Source organism: Panulirus ornatus, chromosome 48 (genome assembly GCF_036320965.1).
Source record: "Panulirus ornatus isolate Po-2019 chromosome 48, ASM3632096v1, whole genome shotgun sequence".
Taxonomy (NCBI): domain Eukaryota; kingdom Metazoa; phylum Arthropoda; class Malacostraca; order Decapoda; family Palinuridae; genus Panulirus; species Panulirus ornatus.
The window spans coordinates 10,505,128-10,529,279 of NC_092271.1; the positions used below are offsets into that span (position 1 = coordinate 10,505,128).

At 42.5% G+C, this 24,152-nt stretch overlaps 1 protein-coding gene across 1 annotated transcript in view; it reads right to left on the minus strand.

Moving 5' to 3' along the window:
• Positions 1–23: 23 nt before the first annotated feature.
• Positions 24–24,152, minus strand: part of LOC139763969 (glutamate receptor ionotropic, kainate 5-like) — a 61,547-nt gene continuing 37,418 nt past the window's right edge. Inside the window, exons 3-4 of the mRNA XM_071690448.1 lie at positions 408–649; positions 24–241 (exon numbers count right to left, since the gene is read on the minus strand). Of these exons, the coding sequence (XP_071546549.1) occupies positions 24–241; positions 408–649 (460 nt within the window). The remainder of the gene's footprint in view (positions 242–407; positions 650–24,152) is intronic.

Below are 24,152 nucleotides of genomic sequence, written 5' to 3' on the forward strand. Positions count from 1 at the left end.
ATTGTACCGTAATAGGAGACACATCATGAATTCCGCACGAAGTTGAGCGGTCTCACCCTTCCAGAGGTGTTGGCTGGGGAGTAGGTGGGCGGGTCCTCCAGCAACACCGCCCACCCGTAGAAGAGGGCGGTGCTCAGTGTCAAGCCCCGCCTACTGAACACCCGCGACCAGGCCCGTTGCAGGAGCCAGAGGGCCGTGCCCCACACCACCAGACTCAGTAGTAACAACAGCCACACTCTCCCTGAAAGATGGAACGAGGGTTAAATGATAGCCCAAACTGTCGTCCTTGAGAATTTAGGAAACGAATTACATCTACAACACCACCGTATGTCAATATGTACACATATCACACCATCTCCAATGCTCATATTAATCAATGTCTTACACGTATGATACTGGAGACGTACGTGTGAACGGCTTGATTAGTGACAGGTACTGGCTGAACCTGTACGATCCGAGGGACACTATGGTTAAGGGATCCTGGGAATAAACCCTCGTGTGGTCAATGATTTGAATCCTCTCCTCCGTCATCCACAGACAGACAGAGAAGTCTCCCTGCTGGCGCTGGAGGGAGCCCACAATACCCGTCCAGCTCCCGTTGGCCTGAGGCATTCCCCAATTGCCGTCCAAGGGCTCCCGCAGCTCATACCTCAAATATAAAATGTAATGAACTTACGAGTTGCATAAGAAATTAACATTTCTTACAGTACCCCAAGCTGGTCGTTCAGAGCCTCACACACTAGATACCACAAACATTTATTATTTTTTTTTTTTTGCTTTGTCGCTGTCTCCCGCGTTTGCGAAGTAGCGCAAGGAAAGAGACGAAAGAAATGGCCCAACCCACCCCCATACACATGTATATACATACACGTCCACACACGCAAATATACATACCTACACAGCTTTCCATGGTTTACCCCAGACGCTTCACATGCCCTGATTCAATCCACTGACAGCACGTCAACCCCGGTATACCACATCGATCCAGTTCACTATATTCCTTGCCCTCCTTTCACCCTCCTGCATGTTCAGGCCCAGATCACACAAAATCTTTTTCACTCCATCTTTCCACCTCCAATTTGGTCTCCCACTTCTCCTCGTTCCCTCCACCTCCGACACATATATCCTCTTGGTCAATCTTTCCTCACTCATTCTCTCCATGTGCCCAAACCATTTCAAAACACCCTCTTCTGCTCTCTCAACCACGCTCTTTTTATTTCCACACATCTCTCTTACCCTTACGTTACTTACTCGATCAAACCACCTCACACCACACATTGTCCTCAAACATCTCATTTCCAGCACATCCACCCTCCTGCGCACAACTCTACCCATAGCCCACGCCTCGCAACCATACAACATTGTTAGAACCACTATTCCTTCAAACATACCCATTTTTGCTTTCCGAGATAATGTTATCGACTTCCACACATTCTTCAAGGCTCCCAGGATTTTCGCCCCCTCCCCCACCCTATGATCCACTTCCGCTTCCATGGTTCCATCCGCTGCTAGATCCACCCCCAGATATCTAAAACACTTTACTTCCTCCAGTTTTTCTCCATTCAAACTTACCTCCCAATTGACTTGACCCTCAACCCTACTGTACCTAATAACCTTGCTCTTATTCACATTTACTCTTAACTTTCTTCTTTCACACACTTTACCAAAGTCAGTCACCAGCTTCTGCAGTTTTTCACATGAATCAGCCACCAGCGCTGTATCATCAGCGAACAACAACTGACTCACTTCCCAAGCTCTCTCATCCACAACAGACTTCATACTTGCCCCTCTTTCCAAAACTCTTTCATTCACCTCCCTAACAACCCCATCCATAAACAAATTAAACAACCATGGAGAATCACACACCCCTGCCGCAAACCTACATTCACTGAGAACCAATCACTTTCCTCTCTTCCTACACGTACACATGCCTTACATCCTAGATAAAAACTTTTCGCTGCTTCTAACAACTTGCCTCCCACACATATATTCTTAATACCTTCCACAGAGCATCTCTATTAACTCTATCATATGCCTCCTTCAGATCCATAAATGCTACATACAAATCCATTTGCTTTTCTAAGTAGTTCTCACATACATTCTTCAAAGCAAACACCTGATCCACACATCCTCTACCACTTCTGAAACCACATTGCTCTTCCCCAATCTGATGCTCTGTACATGCCTTCACCCTCTCAATCAATACCCTCCCATATAATTTACCAGGAATACTCAACAAACTTATACCTCTGAAATTTGAGCACTCACTCTTATCCCCTTTGCCTTTGTACAATGGCACTATGCACGCATTCCGCCAATCCTCAGGCACCTCACCATGAGTCATACATACATTAAATAACCTTACCAACCAGTCAATAATACAGTCACCCCCTTTTTTAATAAATTCCACTGCAATACCATCCAAACCTGCTGCCTTGCCGGCTTTCATCTTCCGCAAAGCTTTTACTACCTCTTCTCTGTTTACCAAATCATTTTCCCTAACCCTCTCACTTTGCACACCACCTCGACCAAAACACCCTATATCTGCCACTCTATCATCAAAAACATTCAACAAACCTTCAAAATACTCACTCCATCTCCTTCTCACATCACCACTACTTGTTATCACCTCCCATTTGCGCCCTTCACTGAAGTTCCCATTTGCTCCCTTGTCTTACGCACTTTATTTGCCTCCTTCCAGAACATCTTTTTATTCTCCCTAAAATCTAATGATACTCTCTCACCCCAACTCTCATTTGCCCTCTTTTTCACCTCTTGCACCTTTCTCTTGACCTCCTGTCTCTTTCTTTTATACATCTTCCACTTAATTGCATTTTTTCCCTGCATAAATCGTTCAAATGCCTCTCTCTTCTCTTTCACTAATACTCTTACTTCTTCATCCCACCACTCACTACCCTTTCTAATCAACCCACCTCCCACTCTTCTCATGCCACAAACATCTTTTGCGCAATTCATCACTGCTTCCCTAAGTACATCCTATTCCTCCCCCACTCCCCTTACTTCCATTGTTCTCACCTTTTTCCATTCTGTACTCAGTCTCTCCTGGTACTTCCTCACACAAGTCTCCTTCCCAAGCTCACTTACTCTCACCACCCTCTTCACCCCAACATTCACTCTTGTTTTCTGAAAACCCATACAAATCTTCACCTTAGCCTCCACAAGATAATGATCAGACATCCCTCCAGTTGCACCTCTCAGCACATAAAATCCAAAAGTCTCTCTTTCGCGCGCCTGTCAATTAACACGTAATCCAATAACGCTCTCTGGCCATCTCTCCTACTTACATACGTATACTTATGTATATATATATATTTTTTTTTTCAAACTATTCGCCATTTCCCGCATTAGCGAGGTAGCGTTTAGAACAGAGGACTGGGCCTTTGAGGGAATATCCTCACCTGACCCCTTTCTCTGTTCCTTCTTTTGGAAAATTAAAAAAAAATGATGAGAGGGGAGGATTTCCAGCCCCCCGCTCCCTGCCCTTTTAGTCGTCTTCTACGACACGCAGGGAACGCGTGGGAAGTATTATTTCTCCCCTATCCCCAGGGATAATACATATATATATATATATATATATATATATATATATATATATATATATATATATATATATATATATATTTTTTTTTTTTTTTTTTTTTTTTTGCTTTGTCGCTGTCTCTCGCGTTTGCGAGGTAGCGCAAGGAAACAGACGAAAGAAATGACCCTCTTCTGCTCTCTCAACCACGCTCTTTTTATTTCCACACATCTCTCTTACCCTTACGTTACTTACTCGATCAAACCACCTCACACCACACATTGTCCTCAAACATCACATTTCCAGCACATCCATCCTCCTGCGCACAACTCTATCCATAGCCCAGGCCTCACAACCATACAACATTGTTGGAACCACTATTCCTTCAAACATACCCATTTTTGCTTTCCGAGATAATGTTCTCGACTTCCACACATTCTTCAAGGCTCCCAGAATTTTCGCCCCCTCCCCCACCCTATGATCCACTTCCGTTTCCATGGTTCCATCCGCTGCCAGATCCACTCCCAGATATCTAAAACACTTTACTTCCTCCAGTTTTTCTCCATTCAAACTTACCTCCCAATTGACTTGACCCTCAACCCTACTGTACCTAATAACCTTGCTCTTATTCACATTTACTCTTAACTTTCTTCTTTCACACACTTTACCAAACTCAGTCACGAGCTTCTGCAGTTTCTCACATGAATCAGCCACTAGCGCTGTATCATCAGCGAACAACAACTGACTCACTTCCCAAGCTCTCTCATCCCCAACAGACTTCATACTTGCCCCTCTTTCCAAAACTTTTGCATTCACCTCCCTAACAACCCCATCCGTAAACAAATTAAACAACCATGGAGATATATATATATATATATATATATATATATATATATATATATATATATATATATATATATATATATATATAACTTATTTACACAAACGTCAATAGCAGTTCTCATCAATTTAAGCACTGTATCAATAGGCTTCAATGTCTAAGCTACATTTTTCTCCAATTTCACTATTTTCCTTCACATTTTCAATTGTGTCTGAAGGTTCTACTTCAAGAGTGATTGTTTTTCCAGTAAGGGTCTTCACATCTTGGTTACATCCACACACATTTAGGCACCCCACTCTGAGCCTTCGAGGAGGATGCTTTACTTGTGGTGCTGACTTCCCGTTGCAGGAATTTGGAGTCAGTCCTCGGCTGTTACCTGGCGGCTCCTGATGAAACGTTCCATTGTTTACCCCTGGCTTTGAATGACCGGAAGCTTCAAGATTGGTTGAACTTGACGAGTCGTCTGTGCCACAGGGCTCGGTCCTCGGTCCCATTCCCTGTCTTGATTACCAGCACGTAATATATATATATATATATATATATATATATATATATATATATATATATATATATATATATATATATATATATATATATATTCATATTTATTCTACTTTTTCGCTGTCTCCCGCGTCAGCGAGGTAGCGCAAGGAAACGGTTGAAAGGATGGCCTAACCCACCCACATACACATACACATGCACATACACATACCTATACGTTTCATCGTATACACATATATACATACATAGACATATGCATATATACGCATGTACATAATTCATGCTTGCTGCCTTTATTCATTCCCGTCGCCACCCCGCCACACATGAAATGACAACCCCCTACCCCCGCGCGTTCGCGAGGTAGCGCTAGGAAAAGACAACAAAGGCCAAATTCGTTTACACTCAGTCTCAATGAAAGGTCTATGATACTTTAACTTGGATCCAATAGAATACCAAACTCATCATCAATAAACTCTGTACTACATCATATACGTAATCCCTGAGGAACATAGACTGGAAAAATGATAATCTAACTCTGTCATATTGACCTGAGTAATAATGTGTATATGAGCATACATTGGTAGGATTTTTGTATATGGTAAACTTAAACATGTTTCCATCCCTATGGTTCATGCAATCTAAAAATAGTAACATCACAGTATTTTCAATTTCTACAGTAAAGTTGAAGGAAGTTACTAAATTGTTAAGTAAAGGGAGAAATGTTTGTACATTTTCATTTGTTGGACAAACACAAAGAACAACATCTACATACCTAAACCAAATTGCATTAGAAGGTAACATATCCTTTAGTAACTTTGTTTCAAACAGTTCCACGTAAAGAATACTTAATACAGGTGAAAGAGGGTTACCTATTCCATACTAAATTTCTGAGCTTGGTATTCGCCATTAAACTGAAAAACACAGTCTCATATACACCAAAAAGGCCACATTCACTCAAGCTCAGTCTTTAACTGTCACTTATAATGCGCCGAAACCACAGCTCCCTTTCCACATTCAGGCCTCACAGACCCTTTCATGTTTTACCCCAAACGTTTCACATGCCCTGGTTCAGTCCATTGACAGCATGTCAACACTGGTATACCACTTCTTTCCAATTCACTCAATTCCTTGCATGCCTCTCACCCTCGCTCAAAATCTTTTTCACTCTCTCCTTCCACCTCCAATTTGGTCTCCCGCCTCTCCTTGTTCCCTCCGCCTCTGACACATATATCCTCTCTGTCAACCTTTCCTCGCTCATTTCGTCCCTTATGTCCAAACCATTTCAACTCCTCTGCTCTCTCAACCACACTCTTTTAAATTCAACACATTTCTTGACCTTTCATTACTTATGCGATCAAACCACCTCATACCACATATTGTCCTCAAACATTTCATTTCCAACACATCCACCCTTTTTTGTACAGCCCTACATATAGCCGATGCCTCACAACCACATCATATTGTTGGAAATACCATTTCTTCAACCATACCCATTTTTGCTCGAGAAGATGTTCTCTTTTTCCACCCATTCTTCATCTCTCCCAGAACATTCGCCCCCCCCCCCCCCCCCACACGCACACACCCACCCCGTCCCATGACTCACTTCCACTTCCATGGTTCCATTCGCTGTCGAGTTCATTCCCAGATATCTAAAACACTTTACTTCCTCCAATTTTTTTCTATTCAAACTTACATCCCAACTAACTTGTCCCTCAGCCCTGCTGAACCTAATAACTTTGCTCTTATTCCCATTTACTCTCAACTTTCTCCTTTCACACACTTTTCCAAACTCAGTCACGAACCTCTGCAGTTTCTCACTCGAATCAGCAACCAGTGCTATATCATCGGCGAACAACAATTCACTCACTTCTCAAGCCCTCTCATCAACAACAGACTGCATACTCGCCCCTCTCTCCAAAACTTTTACATTTACCTCCCTAACCATCCCATCCATAAAAAGTCAAACAACCATGGGAATATCACAAACACCTGCCGCAGACCGGCCTTCACTGAGAACCGATCACTCTCCTCTCTTCCTACTCGTACACATGTCTTATACCCTTGATAAAAGCTTCTCATTGCTTCTGTCTCCTTACCTCCCACACCATATATTCGTAACACCTTCCACAAAGCATCTCTATCAACCTTATCATATACCTTCTCCGGATCCACAAATGCTAAATACAAATCTATATGTTTTTCTAAGTATTTCTTACATATATTCTTCGAAGTGAACACCTGACCGACACATCCTCTACCGTGTCTAGAGCCACACTGCTCTTCCACAGTCTGATTCTCTGTACATGCCTTCACCCTCTCAATCAATGCCCTCCCATACAATTTTCAAAGTATACTCAATAAACGTATGCCTCCGGAGTTTGAACACTCACCTTTACCCTCTTTGCCTTTTTACAGTGGCACTATACGTGCATTCCGCCAATCCTCAGACACTTCACCATGCCCAATACACACAGTGAATATCCTTACCAACCAATTAACAACACAGTCACCCTTTTCTTAATAAATTAAACTGCAATACCATCCATACCCGCAGCTTTGCCGGATTTCATCTTCCGCAAGGCTTTCACCACCTCTTCTCTCTTCACCAAATCACTCTCCCTGACTCTCTTACTTCGCACACCACCCCGACCAAAACATCTTACATCTGCCACTCTATCATCAAACACATTCAACAGATCTTCAAGATACTCACTCCATCTCCTCACTTCATCACTACCTTTTATCACTTCCTCCCTTACCTCTTTCACCGATGTTCCCATTTGTTTTCTTGTCTTACGCATGTTATTTACCTCCTTCCCTAACATCTTTTTATTCTTCCTAAAGTTCAATGATACTTTCTCACCCTGACACTCATTTACCTTCTTTTTCAACACTTGCACCTTCCTCTTGACCTTCTGCCGCTTTTTTTTTTTTTATACTTCTTCAACCCATTACTCTCCACCCTTAATAATCTGCCCACCTTCCTCCTTTCTCATGCCACAGGCATCTCTTGCACATGCCATCACTGCTTCCCTAAATACATCTCATTCATCACGCACTCCTCTCGCGTCATTTGCTCTCAACTTTTGCCATTCTACACTCAATCTCTCCAGGTACTTCCCTACAAAAGTCTTCTTTTCAAACTCGCATACTCTCACCATTCTCTTTTCCCAGGCATTCTCTCTTCTTTTTTGAAAACCTCTACAAATCTTCATCTTCGCCTCCACAAGATAGTGATCAGACATCTTACCATCCCTCCCTCCCAGTACATTAATATCGAAAAGTCTCTCTTTTAAACGCCTATCAATTAACACGTAATCTAGTAATGCCCTTTGACCATCTCTCCTCCTCACACACGTATAGTTGTGTCTATATATATTTTTAACCAGGTATTCCCAATCGCCATTTTTTTTTCAACACTCAAATCCAAAATCTTTTCACCATTTCCATTCAGAACACTAAATACCCAATGTATACCAATCATACCCTCAACTGCCACATTTCTCACAGCATTTAAATCGTTCATCACAAATACCCGGTTTTATGCACAAAAAACTGCTGACACACTCACACAGCTGCTCCTGAAACACTTGCTTCTCAAGAATTTTCTTTTCATGACCAAGTGTATAGGCACCAATAATCTCTATCCATCCACTTTCAGTCTTACCTACATCAATTTGGAATTCACTTACACTCTATCACACACTCCCACAACTTCTGCCTCTGGAGTAATGCTACTCCTACCTTAACTCTTGTACTCTCACCAACCCCTGATTTTACTCCCAAGACGTTTCCAAACTATTCTTCCTCTTTACTCTTGAGCTTCGTTTCACTCAGAGCCAGAATATCCAGGTTTCTTTCCTCATACATACTACCTATCTCTCCTTTCTTGTATTCTTGGTTACACCCACACACATTCAGCCACCACAATCTGAGCCATCGAGAAGGATGAATTAAAATACTAGAAGGGGAGGTTTTCCAGCCCCCTGCTTAACCCCCCTTTTTTCGCCTTCCACGATACGCGGGGAATACGTGGGAAGTATTCTTTCTCCCTAAGGGATATCTTGTCCTCTATGGCACTCTGGTCCAGGTATGTATATGATGTTCTTTGTGCTTGGCCAACAAGTGAAAATTTACAAACTTTTCTATCTTTGCTTAACAATTTATGACCTATCAAATTTACTGCGGAAATAGAAAATGATTTTAAGTTACCATTTTCAGATTAGGTTAGTTTGTTTAAAGAAAACCCATAAATGTTTGTTCTTATATTCATTATCACTCTGGACATTACTGAGCTCAACATGTTAGAATTAAACAATTATCATTCCAATCGATGTTCCTTAGGGAATTACGTATATACAGTCCAGAATTTACTGATGAAGAGTTTGAGATGTATTGGATCCAAGTTAAAGTATCCTAGATTTTTCATCGACAAATCTCTTTATTTGGCAAAGAAATCATCTTATAGAGTTAGCCCCAGACCTTCCCTTGATACCAAGAATCTTAATTTTCTATTTGATGATACTTTCACCTTAGTTCCCAACCTACTCAGGCTTTACTGTGAATATAGACTTCAGCAATAACAATATTATGAAGACTTACCTTAATGAGAAACTTGCCGGAAAATCCTGCCAGTTGTGTTTACAGAATACCATGGAAAAGCAGTGATGTGTTTTATATTGGGCAAACTGGTAAGGATCTCTCTCTTAGACTTAAGCAACATAAACGTTATGTAAGAACAGGATAAAATTTAAAAGCTGTTTTCCACTGTGTTGGAAATCATGGTCGTTGTGTTGACTGGAATAGTGCTAATTAAATTATGATCTGTAACTCTTTATTCAAGAGATATTGATTCTCCTCTCGTCAATTACACAAAGAATTGTACCATGAATAATATTGGAGGTCTATATAGACTGGATAGCTTAGTGGGGGGCAACATTTGTAAACATTTTTGTATCTTGACCACATAATGAATGTTATGACAAACCATAAGAAATTGTGTACCAAAGGCGTCATAGCTCCGCCCCTCATGTATATTCGCCATTTCCCGCCAAGTGCGGATTTCTCTCTAACGCTCAGTCCTCTGTTCTTAACGCTACCTCGCTCACGCGGGAAATTGCGAATATGTATGAAAAAAGGAATGTGTATATATATATATATATTTTTTTTTTTATTTTTTAATATACTTTGTCGCTGTCTCCCGCGTTTGCGAGGTAGCGCAAGGAAACAGACGAAAGAAATGGCCCAACCCCCCCCCATACACATGTATATACATACGCCCACACACGCAAATATACATACCTACACAGCTTTCCATGGTTTACCCCAGACGCTTCACATGCCTTGATTCAATCCACTGACAGCACATCAACCCCGGTATACCACATCGCTCCAATTCACTCTATTCCTTGCCCTCCTTTCACCCTCCTGCATGTTCAGGCCCCGATCACACAAAATCTTTTTCACTCCATCTTTCCACCTCCAATTTGGTCTCCCTCTTCTCCTTGTTCCCTCCACCTCCGACACATATATCCCCTTGGTCAATCTTTTCTCACTCATTCTCTCCATATGCCCAAACCACTTCAAAACACCCTCTTCTGCTCTCTCAACCACGCTCTTTTTATTTCCACACATCTCTCTTACCCTTAGGTAGCTCACTCGATCAAACCACCTCACACCACACATTGTCCTCAAACATCTCATTTCCAGCACATCCATCCTCCTGCGCACAACTCTATCCATAGCCCACGCCTCGCAACCATACAACATTGTTGGAACCACTATTCCTTCAAACATACCCATTTTTGCTTTCCGAGATAATGTTCTCGACTTCCACACATTCTTCAAGGCCCCCAGGATTTTCGCCCCCTCCCCCACCCTATGATCCACCTCCGCTTCCATGGTTCCATCCGCTGCCAGATCCACTCCCAGCTATCTAAAACACTTCACTTCCTCCAGTTTTTCTCCATTCAAACTCACCTCCCAATTGACTTGACCCTCAACCCTACTGTACCTAATAACCTTGCTCTTATTCACATTTACTCTTAACTTTCTTCTTCCACACACTTTTCCAAACTCAGTCACCAGCTTCTGCAGTTTCTCACATGAATCAGCCACCAGCGCTGTATCATCAGCGAACAACAACTGACTCACTTCCCAAGCTCTCTCATCCCCAACAGACTTCATACTTGCCCCTCTTTCCAAAACTCTTGCATTTACCTCCCTAACAACCCCATCCATAAACAAATTAAACAAGCATGGAGACATCACACAACCCTGCCGCAAACCTACATTCACTGAGAACCAATCACTTTCCTCTCTTCCTACACGTACACATGCCTTACATCCTCGATAAAAACTTTTCACTGCTTCTAACAACTTTCCTCCCACACCATATATTCTTAATACCTTCCACAGAGCATCTCTATCAACTCTATCATATGCCTTCTCCAGATCCATAAATGCTACATACAAATCCATTTGCTTTTCTAAGTATTTCTCACATACATTCTTCAAAGCAAACACCTGATCCACACATCCTCTACCACTTCTGAAACCACACTGCTCTTCCCCAATCTGATGCTCTGTACATGCCTTCACCCTCTCAATCAATACCCTCCCATATAATTTACCAGGAATACTCAACAAACTTATACCTCTGTAATTTGAGCACTCACTCTTATCCACTTTGCCTTTGTACATTGTCACTATGCACGCATTCCGCCAAACCCCAGGCACCTCACCATGAGTCATACATACATTAAATAACCTTACCAACCAGTCAACAATACAGTCACCCCCTTTTTTAATAAATTCCACTGCAATACCATCCAAACCTGCTGCCTTGCCGGCTTTCATCTTCCGCAAAGCTTTCACTACCTCTTCTCTATTTACCAAATCATTTTCCCTAACCCTCTCACTTTGCACACCACCTCGACCAAAACACCCTATATCTGCCACTCTATCATCAAACACATTCAACAAACCTTCAAAATACTCACTCCATCTCCTTCTCACATCACCACTACTTGTTATCACCTCCCCATTTGCGCCCTTCACTGAAGTTCCCATTTGCTCCCTTGTCTTACGTACTTTATTTACCTCCTTCCAGAACATCTTTTTATTCTCCCTAAAATTTAATGATACTCTCTCACCCCAACTCTCATTTGCCCTTTTTTTCACCTCTTGCACCTTTCTCTTGACCTCCTGTCTCTTTTATACATCTCCCACTCAATTGCATTTTTTCCCTGCAAAAATCGTCCAAATGCCTCTCTCTTCTCTTTCACTAATACTCTTACTTCTTCATCCCACCACTCACTACCCTTTCTAATCAACCCACCTCCCACTCTTCTCATGCCACAAGCATCTTTTGCGCAATCCATCACTGATTCCCTAAATACATCCCATTCCTCCCCCACTCCCCTTACTTCCATTGTTCTCACCTTTTTCCATTCTGTACTCAGTCTCTCCTGGTACTTCCTCACACAGGTCTCCTTCTCAAGCTCACTTACTCTCACCACCCTCTTCACCCCAACATTCACTCTTCTTTTCTGAAAACCCATACAAATCTTCACCTTAGCCTCCACAAGATAATGATCAGACATCCCTCCAGTTGCACCTCTCAGCACATTAACATCCAAAAGTCTCTCTTTCGCACGCCTGTCAATTAACACGTAATCCAATAACGCTCTCTGGCCATCTCTCCTACTTACATAAGTATACTTATGTATATCTCGCTTTTTAAACCAGGTATTCCCAATCATCAGTCCTTTTTCAGCACATAAATCTACAAGCTCTTCACCATTTCCATTTACAACACTGAACACCCCATGTATACCAATTATTCCCTCAACTGCCACATTACTCACCTTTGCACTCAAATCACCCATCACTATAACCCGGTCTCGTGCATCAAAACCACTAACACACTCATTCAGCTGCTCCCAAAACACTTGCCTCTCTTGATCTTTCTTCTCATGCCCAGGTGCATATGCACCAATAATCACCCACCTCTCTCCATCAACTTTCAGTTTTACCCATATTAATCGAGAATTTACTTTCTTACACTCTATCACATACTCCCACAACTCCTGTTTCAGGAGTATTGCTACTCCTTCCCTTGCTCTTGTCCTCTCACTAACCCCTGACTTTACTCCCCAGACATTCCCAAACCACTCTTCCCCTTTACCCTTGAGTTTCGTTTCACTCAGAGCCAAAACATCCAGGTTCCTTTCCTCAAACATACTACCTATCTCTCCTTTTTTCACATCTTGGTTACATCCACACACATTTAGGCACCCCACTCTGAGCCTTCGAGGAGGATGAGCACTCCCCGCGTGACTCCTTCTTCTGTTTCCCATTTTAGAAAGTTAATACAAGGAGGGGAGGATTTCTGGCCCCCCGCTCCCGTCCCCTCTAGTCGCTTTCTACGACACGCGAGGAATACGTGGGAAGTATTCTTTCACCCCTATCCCCAGGGATAATATACATATATATATACATATACACATACACACACATACATACGCACATATACACACACACACACACATACATATATATATATATATATATATATATATATATATATATATATATATATATATATATACGAATAAAGTGTATATGAACGCGCACCTTCATAGAACATACAAAGCTCCAACAGCCAGGATCGAACCTGGGACCCCTTGTGCAAGAGGCAGGCATGCTAACCGCTAGGCTAAGGGACCGTATAATAGGAAACAACTATTCGAAATACTAAGTACTCGAATACCCTTCGTCTCACAATGGTGAGCAACGGGGTCTATCGGTTGTTTCCGAACAGAACACATAGCCAGCTGATAGCGTTTTACCAACCCTGACTGTACAACGCGGAGTTATATGAATACGAATAAAGTATATATGAACGCGCACCTTCATAGAACATACAAAGCTCCAACAGCCAGGATCGAACCTGGGACCCCTTGTGCAAGAGGCAGGCATGCTAACCGCTAGGCTAAGGGACTGTATAATAGGAAACAACTATTCGAAATACTAAGTACTCGAATACCCTTCGTCTCACAATGGTGAGCAACGGGGTCTATCGGTTGTTTCCGGACAGAACACATAGCCAGCTGATAGCGTTTTACCGAACCTGACTGTACAACGCGGAGTTATATGAATACGAATAAAGTGTATATGAACGCGCACCTTCATAGAACATACAAAGCTCCAACAGCCGGGATCGAACCTGGGAAACCTTGTGCAAGAGGCAGGCATGCTAACCGCTAGGCTAAGGGACTGTATAATAGGAAACAACTATTCGAAATACTAAGTACTCGAATACCCTTCGTCTCACAATGGTGAGCAACGGGGTCTATCGGTTGTTTCCGAACAGAACACATAGCCAGCTGAAAGCGTTTTACCAAACCTGACTGTACAACGCGGAGTTATATGAATACGAATAAAGTGTATATGAACGCGCACCTTCATAGAATATACAAAGCTCCAACAGCCACGTTGTACAGTCAGGTTCGGTAAAACGCTATCAGCTGGCTATGTGTTCTGTTCGGAAACAACCGATAGACCCCGTTGCTCACCATTGTGAGACGAAGGGTATTCGAGTACTTAGTATTTCGAATAGTTGTTTCCTATTATACAGTCCCTTAGCCTAGCGGTTAGCATGCCTGCCTCTTGCACAAGGGGTCCCAGGTTCGATCCCGGCTGTTGGAGCTTTGTATGTTCTATGAAGGTGCGCGTTCATATACACTTTATTCGTATTCATATAACTCCGCGTTGTACGGTCAGGTTCGGTAAAACGCTATCAGCTGGCTATGTGTTCTGTTCGGAAACAACCGATAGACCCCGTTGCTCACCATTGTGAGACGAAGGGTATTCGAGTACTTAGTATTTCGAATAGTTGTTTCCTATTATACAGTCCCTTAGCCTAGCGGTTAGCATGCCTGCCTCTTGCACAAGGGGTCCCAGGTTCGATCCTGGCTGTTGGAGCTATGTATGTTCTATGAAGGTGCGCGTTCATATACACTTTATTCGTATTCATATAACTCCACGTTGTACAGTCAGGTTCGGTAAAACGCTATCAGCTGGCTATGTGTTATGTTCGGAAACAACCGATAGACCCCGTTGCTCACCATTGTGAGACGAAGGGTATTCGAGCACTTAGTATTTCGAATAGTTGTTTCCTATTATACAGTCCCTCAGCCTAGCGGTTAGCATGCCTGCCTCTTGCACAAGGGGTCCCAGGTTCGATTCTGGCTGTTGGAGCTTTGTATGTTCTATGAAGGTGCGCGTTCATATACACTTTATTCGTATTCATATAACTCCGCGTTGTACAGTCAGGTTCGGTAAAACGCTATCAGCTGGCTATGTGTTCTGTTCGGAAACAACCGATAGACCCCGTTGCTCACCATTGTGAGACGAAGGGTATTCGAGTACTTAGTATTTCGAATAGTTGTTTCCTATTATACAGTCCCTTAGCCTAGCGGTTAGCATGCCTGCCTCTTGCACAAGGGGTCCCAGGTTCGATCCTGGCTGTTGGAGCTTTGTATGTTCTATGAAGGTGCGCGTTCATATACACTTTATTCGTATTCATATAACTCCGCGTTGTACAGTCATGTTCGGTAAAACGCTATCAGCTGGCTATGTGTTCTGTTCGGAAACAACCGATAGACCCCGTTGCTCACCATTGTGAGACGAAGGGTATTCGAGTACTTAGTATTTCGAATAGTTGTTTCCTGTTATACAGTCTCTTAGCCTAGCGGTTAGCATGCCTGCCTCTTGCACAAGGGGTCCCAGGTTCGATCGTGGCTGTTGGAGCTTTGTATGATATATATATATATATATATATATATATATATATATATATATATATATATATATATATATATATATATATCCCCTATCCATGGGGATAGGTGAGAAAGAATACTTCCCACACATTCCCCACGTGTTGTAGGCGACTAAAGGGGACGGGAGCTGGGGGATAGAAACCCTCCCCTCCTTGTATTTCAACTCTCTAAAACGGGAAACAGAAGGAGGAGTCACGCGGGGAGTGCTTATTCTTCTCGAAGGCTCAGATTGGGGTGTCTAAATGCGTGTGGAAGCAACCAAGGTGAGAAAAAGGAGAGATAGGTGGTATGTTTGAGGAAAGGAACCTGTATGTCTTGGCTCTTAGTGAAGCAAAGCTCAAGGGTAAAGGGGAAGAGTGGTTTGGGAATGTTTTGGGAGTAAAGTCAGGGGTTGGTGAGAGGACAAGAACAAGGGAAGGAGTATGTGATAGAGTGTAAGAAGGTAAACTTTAGATTGATATGGGTAAAACTGAAAGTGAATGGAGAGAGATGGGTGATTATTGGTGCCTGTGTACCTGGGCATGAGAAGAAAGATCATGAGAGGCAAGTGTTTTGGGAACAGCTGAGAGAGTGTGTTGGCAGTTTTGATGAACGAGACCGGGTTATACTGATGGATGATTTGAATGCAAAGGAGAGTAATGTGGCAGTTGAGGGAATTATTGGTGTACATGGGGTGTTCAGCGCTGTAAAAGGAAATGGTGAAGAGCTTGTAGATTTATATGCTGAAAAAGGGCCAGTGATTGAGAGTAACTGGTTTAAAAAGAGAGATATACATAAGTATACGTATGTAAGTAGGAGAGATGGCCAGAGAGCGTTATTGGATGACGTGTTAATTTATAGGCGCGTGAAAGAGAGACTTTTGGATGTTAATGTGCTGAGAGGTGCAACTGGAGGGATGTCTGATTATTTTCTTGTGGAGGCGAAGGTGAAGATTTGTAGAGGTTTTCAGAAAAGAAGATAGAATGTTGGGTTGAAGAGAGTGGTGAAAGTAAGTGAGCTTGGGAAGGAGACTTGTGTGATGAAGTACCGGGAAAGACTGCGGGCAGAATGGAAAAAGGTGAGAGCAAAGGACGTAAGGGGAGTGGGGGAGGAATGGGATGTATTTAGGGAAGCAGTGATGGCTTGCGCAAAAGATGTTTTTGGCATGAAGAGCGTGGGAGGTGGGCAGATAAGAAAGGGTAATGAGTGGTGGGATGAAGAAGTAAGATTATTAGTGAAAGAGAAGAGAGAGGTATTTGCACGAATTTCGCAGGGAAATAGTGCAAATGACTGGGAAGTGTATAAAAGAAAGAGGCAGAAGGTCAAGAGAAAGGTGCAAGAGGTGAAAAAGAGGGCAAATGAGAGATGGGGTGAGAGAGTATCATTAAATTTTCGGGAGAATAAAAAGATGTTTTGGAAGGAGGTAAATAAAGTGCGTAAGACAAGAGAACAAATGGGAACATCGGTAAAGTGGGCTAATGGGGAGGTAATAACGAGTAGTAGTGATGTGAGACGGAGATGGAGAATTTTGAAGGTTTGTTGAATGTGTTAGATGATAGAGTGGCAGATATAGGGTGGTGCGAAGTGAAAGGGTTAGGAAGAATGATTTGGTAAACAGAGAAGAGGTAGTAAAAGCTTTGCAGAAGATGAAAGCCGGCAAGGCAGCGTGTTTGGCTGGTATTGCAGTGGAATTTATCAAAAAAGGGGGTGACTGTGTTGTTGACTGGTTGGTAAGGATATTTATTATATGTATGGTTCATGGTGAAGCGCCTGAGGATTGGCGGAATACATGCATAATGCCATTCTACAAAGGCAAATGGGATAAAGGTGAGTGTTCAAATAACAGAGGTATAAGTCAATCTTTGTCAATCTTTCCTCACTCATTCTCTCCATGTGGCTAAACCATCTCAAAACAACCTCTTCTGCTCTCTCAACCACACTCTTTTTATTACCACACATCTCTCTTACCCTTTAATTACTTACTCGATCAAACCACCTCAAACTACATACAGTACTCAAACATCTCATTTCCAACACATCCACCCTCCTTCGCACAAACATATCTATAGACCACGCTTCGCAACCATATAACGTTGTTGGAACCATAATGCCATAATACAAAGGCAAATGGGATAAGGGTGAGTGTTTAAATTACAGAGGTATAAGTTAATCTTTGCCAATTTTTCCTCACTCATTCTCTCCATGTGGCCAAACCATTTCAAAACACCCTCCTCTGCTCTCTCAACCACACTCTTTTTATTACCACACATCTCTCTTTCCCTTTGATTACTTACTCGATCAAACCACCTCAAACTACATATAGTACTCAAACATCTCATTTCCAACACATCCACCCTCCTTCGCCCGACCATATCTATAGACCACGCCTCGCAACCATATAACATTGTTGGAACCACTATTCCTTCAAACATACCTATTTTTGGTTTCCGAGATAATGTTCTTGGCTTCTAAACATTTTTCAACGCTCCCAGAACGTTCACCCCCCTCCCCCACCCTGTGACTCACTTCCGCTTCCATGGTTCCATCCGCTGCCAAATTCATTCTCAGATATCTAAAGAACTTCACTTCCTCCAGTTTTTCTCCATTCAAACTTACCTCCCAATTCACTTGCCCCTCAACCCTACTGTACCTAATAACTTTGCTCTCGGCATTCTTCTTTCAAACACTTTACCAAACTCAGTCATCAGCTTTTGCAATCACTTACCCGAATCAGCCACCAGCGCTGTAGCATCAGCGAACAACAAGTGACTCACTTCCCAAGCCCTATCATCCACAACAGACTGCATACTTGTCTCTTTCTCCAAAACTCTTGCATTCCCCTCCATAACAACCCCATCCATAAACAAATCAAACAACCATGGAGACATCACGCACCCCTACCGGAAACCGACATTCACTGAGAAACAATCACTTTCCTTTCTTCCTACTCGGACACATGCCTTATATCCTCGATAAAAACTTTTCACTGCTTCCAGCAACTTGCCTCCCACACCATAAACTCTTATTACCTTCCACACAGCATCTCTATCAACTATAACATATGCCTTTTCTTGATCCATAAATGGTACATACAAATCCATTTGCTTTTCTAAGTATCTCTCACATACATTCTTCAAAGCAAACACCTGAACCATACATCCTCTACCACTTCTGAAATTACATTGCTCTTCCCCAATCTGATGCTCTGTACATGCCTTCATCCTCTCAATCAATACCCTCCCATAAAATTTCCCAGGAATGCTCAGTAAATTTATACCTCTGTAATTTGAACACTCACCTTTATCCCCTTTGCCTTTGTACATGAAAGAGTTGATAGAGATGCTCTTTGGAAGGTATTAAGAGTATATTGTGCAAGCATTCCACCAATACTCAGGCGCTTCACCATGAGCCACACATATATTGAATATCGTCACCAACCAGTCAACGACACACACACACACACACACACACACACACACACACACACACATACATACATACATATATATATATATATATATATATATATATATATATATATATATATATATATATATATATATATATATATATATATATATATATATATATATATATCATTATTATTATTGTTATCATTAGTATCATTATTATTATTATTTTGCTTTGTCGCTGTCTTCGGCGTTAGCGAGGTAGCGCAAGGAAACAGACGAAAGAATGGCCCAACCCACCCACATACACATGTATATACATACACGTCCAAACACGCAAATATACATACCTATACATCTCAACGTATACATATATATATATATACACACACAGACATATACATATATACACATGTACAAAATTCATACTTGCTGCCTTTATTTATTCCCATCGCCACACTGCCACACATGAAATGATACCCCACCTCCCCCCGCATGTGTGCGAGGTAGCGCTAGGAAAAGACAACAAAGGCCTCATTTGTTCACACTCAGTCTCTAGCTGTCATGTATAATGCACTGAAACCACATCTCCCTTTCCACAATCAGGCCCCATAAAACTTTCCATGGTTTACCCCAGACGCTTCACATGCCCTGGTTCAATCCACTGACAGCACGTCGACTTCGGTACACCACATCGTTCCAATTGACTCTATTCCTTGCATGCCTTTCACGCTCCTGCATATTCAGGCCTTGATCGCTCAAAATCTTTTTCACTCCACCTCTGACACATATATCCTGTTTGTCAATCTTTCTTCACTCATTCTCTCCATGCGACCAAACCATTAGATTACGTGTTAACTGATAGGCGTGTGAAAGAGAGACTTTTGGATGTTAAAGTGCTGACAGGTGCAACTGGAGGGATGTCTGATCATTATCTTGAGGCGGCGAAGGTGCAGATTCACAGAGGTTTTCAGAAAAGAAGAGAGAATGTTGGGTTGAAGAGAGTGGTGAAAGTAAGTGAGTTTGGGAAGGAGACTTGTATGAGGAAGTGCCGGGAGAGACTGAGTGCAGAATGGAAAAAGGTGAGAGTAAAGGACGTAAGGTGAGTGGGGGAGGAATGAGATGTATTTAGGGAAGCAGTGATGTCTTGCAGAAAAGAGTGGCATACGAAACGTGGAAGGTGGACAGATTAGAAAGGGTAGTGAGTGGTGGGATGAAGAAGTAAGATTATTAGTAAAAGAGAAGAGAGGGGCACTTGGACGATTTTTGCAGGGAAAACATGCAAATGAGTGGGAGATGTATAAAAGAAAGAGGCAGAAGGTCAAGAGAAAGGTGCAAGAGGTGAAAAAGAGGGTAAATGAGAGTTGGGGTGAGAGAGTATCATGAAATCTTAGAGAGAATATACAAATGTTTTGGAAGGAGGTAAATGAAGTGCGTAAGACAAGAGAACAAATGGGAACATCGGTGAAGGGTGCTAATGGGGAGATAATAAAAAGTAGTGGTGATGTGAGAAGGAGATGGAGTGAGTATTTTGAAGGTTTGTTGAATGTGGTTGATGAGAGTGGCAGATATAGGGTGTTTTGGTCGAGGTGGTGTGCGAAGTGAGAGGGTTAGGGAGAATGAGTTGGTAAACAGAGAAGAGGTAGTAAAAGCTTTGCGGAAGATGAAAGCCGGCAAGCCAGCTGGTTTGGATAGCATTGTGGTGGACTTTATTAAGAAAGGGGGGAGGGACTGTGTTGTTGACAGATTGGTAAGGATATTCAGTGGATGTGTGACTCATGGTGAGGTGCCTGAGGATTGGCGGAATGCATGCATAGTGCCACTGTACAAAGGCAAAGGGGATAAAGGTGAGTGCTCAAATTACAGAGGTATAAGTTAGTTTAGTATTCCTGGAAAACTATATGGGAGGGTATTGATTGAGAGGGTGAAAGTATGTATAGAGCATCAGATTGGCAAAGAGCAGTGTGGTTTCAGAAGTGGTAGAGGATGTGTGGATCAGGTGTTTGCTTTGAAGAATGTATGTGAGAAATACTTAGAAAAGCAGATGGATTTGTATGTAGCATTTTTGGGTCTGGAGAAGGCATATGATAGAGTTGATAGAGATGATCTGTGGAAGGTATTATGAATATATGGTGAAGAAGGTAAGTTGTTAGAAGCAGTGAAAAGTTTTTATCGAGGATGTAAGGCATGTGTACGAGTAGGAAGAGAGGAAAGTGATTGGTTCTCAGTGAATGTCAGTTTGCGGCAGGGGTGCGTGATGTCTCCATGGTTGTTTAATTTGTTTATTGATGGGGTTGTTAGGGAGGTGAATGGAAGAGTTTTGGAGAGAGCGGCAAACATGCTGTCTTTTGTGGATGAGAGGGCTTGGGAAGTGAGTCAGTTGTTGTTCGCTGATGATACATCGCTGGTGGCTGATTCGTGTGAGAAACTGCAGAAGCTGGTGACTGAATTTGGTAAAGTGTGTGAAAGAAGAAAGCTGAGAGTAAATGTGAATAAGAGCAAGGTTTTTAGGTACAGTAGGGTTGTGGGACAAGTGAATTGGGAGGTAAGTTTGAATGGAGAAAAAGTGGAGGAAGTGAAGTGTCTTAGATATCTGGGAGTGGATCTGGCAGCGGATGAAACCATGGAAGCGGAAGTGAGTCTGAGGGTAGGGGAATAGGCGAAAGTTCTGGTGGCGATGAAAGAATGTGTGGAAGGCGAGAATATCTCGGAAAGCTAAAATGGGTATATTTGAAGGAATGCTATATGGTCGCGAGGCGTGGTGTATAGATAGAGTTGTGCGGAGGAGGGTGGATTTGCTGGAAATGAGATACTTGAGGACAATATGTGGTGTGAAGTGGTTTGATCGAGTAAGTAATGAAAGGGTAAGAAAGATGTGTGGTAATAAAAAGAGTGTGGTTGAGAGAGCAGAGGAGGGTGTTTTGAATGGTTTGGTCGAATGGAGAGAATGAGTGAGGAAAGATTGAGAAAGAGGATATATGTGTCAGAGGTGGAGGGTAGGAGGAGAAGTGGGAGACCAAATTGGAGGTGGAGAGATGGAGTGAAAAAGATTTTAAGCGATCGGGGCCTGAACATGCAGGAGAGTGAAAGGCGTGCAAGGAATAGAGTGAATGGGAACGTTGTGGTATACCTTGGTCGACGTGCTGTCAATGGATTGAACCAGGGTATATGAAGCGTCTGGGGTAAACTATGGAAAGCTGTGTGGGGCCTGGATGTGGAAAGGGAGCTGTGGTTTCGATGCATTATACATGACAGCTAGAGACTGAGTGAGAACGAATGTGGCCTTTGTTGTCTTTTCCTAGCGCTACCTCGCGCACATGCGGGGGAAGGGGGTATTTATTTCATGTGTGGCGGGGTGCCAACGAGAAAGAAAGAAGGCAGCAAGTATCAATTATGTGCATGTGCATATATGTATATGTCCGTGTATATATATGTATGTATACGTTGAAATTTATAGGTATATGTATGTGCGTGTGTGGACGTGTATGTATATGTATGTGTATGTTGGTGGGTTGGGTCTTTCTTTCGTTTGCTTCGTTGCGCTACCTCGCTAACGCGGGAGACAGCGATAAAGTATAATACATATATATATATATATATATATATATATATATATATATATATATATATATATATATATATATATATATATATATATATATATATATCCTCATTCTTTCGTCTGTTTCCTTGCGCTGCCTCGCTGGCGCGGGGGACGGCGACGGGGCAAAGTGAATAAATAGATAAATATATATAGGGGAGAAAGAATACTTCCCACGTATTCCCTGCATGTCGTAGAAGGCGACTAAAAGGGAAGGGAGCGGGGGGCTGGAAATCCTCCCCTCTCATTTTTTTTTTAAATTTTCCAAAAGAAGGAACAGAGAAGGGGGCCATATGAGGATATTCCCTCAAAGGCTCAGTCCTTCTGTTCTTAACGCTACATCGCTAATGCGGGAAATGGCGAATAGTATGAAAAAAAAAAATATATATATATATTATTTAGTTATTTTTTTTTCTTTGCTTTGTCGCTGTCTCCCGCGTTTGCGGGGTAACGCAAGGAAACAGACAAAAGAAATGGCCCAACCCACCCCCATACACATGTATATACATACACGTCCCCACACGCAAATATACATACCCATACATCCTCAGTTTACACATATATATATATACACACAAAGACATATACATATATACACATGGACACAATTCACACTGTCCGCCTTTATTCATTTCCATCGCCACCTCGCCACACATGGAATAACATCCCCCCTCCCCCCTCATGTGTGCGAGGTAGCGCTAGGAAAAGACAACAAAGGCCCCATTCGTTCATACTCAGTCTCTAGCTATCATGCAATAGTGCCCGAAACCACAGCTCCCTTTCCACATCCAGGCCCCACAGAACTTTCCATGGTTTACCCCAGACGCTTCACATGCCCTGGTTCAATCCATTGACAGCACGTCGATCCCGGTATACCACATCGATCCAATTCCCTCTATTCCTTGCACGCCTTTCACCCTCCTGCATGTTCAGGCCCCGATCACTCAAAATCTTTTTCACCCCATCTTTCCACCTCCAATTTGGTCTCCCCCTTCTCCTCGTTCCCTCCATCTCCGACAAATATATCCTCTTTGTCAATCTGTCCTTACTCATTCTCTCCATGTGCCCAAACCATTTCAAAACACCCTTTTCTGCTCTCTCAACCACACTTTTCTTATTTCCACACATCTCTCTTACCCTTACATTACTTACTCGATCAAACCACATCACACCACATATTGTCCTCAAATATCTCATTTCCAGCACATCCACCCTCCTGCGCACAACTCTATCCATAGCCCACGCCTCGCAACGATACAACATTCTTGGAACCACTATTCCTTCAAACATACCCATTTTTGCTTTCGGAGATAAAGTTCTCGACTTCCACACATTCTTCAAGGCTCCCAGTATTTTCGCCCCCTCCCCCACCCTATGATTCACTTCCGCTTCCATGGTTCCATCCGCTGCCAGATCCACTCCCAGATATCTAAAA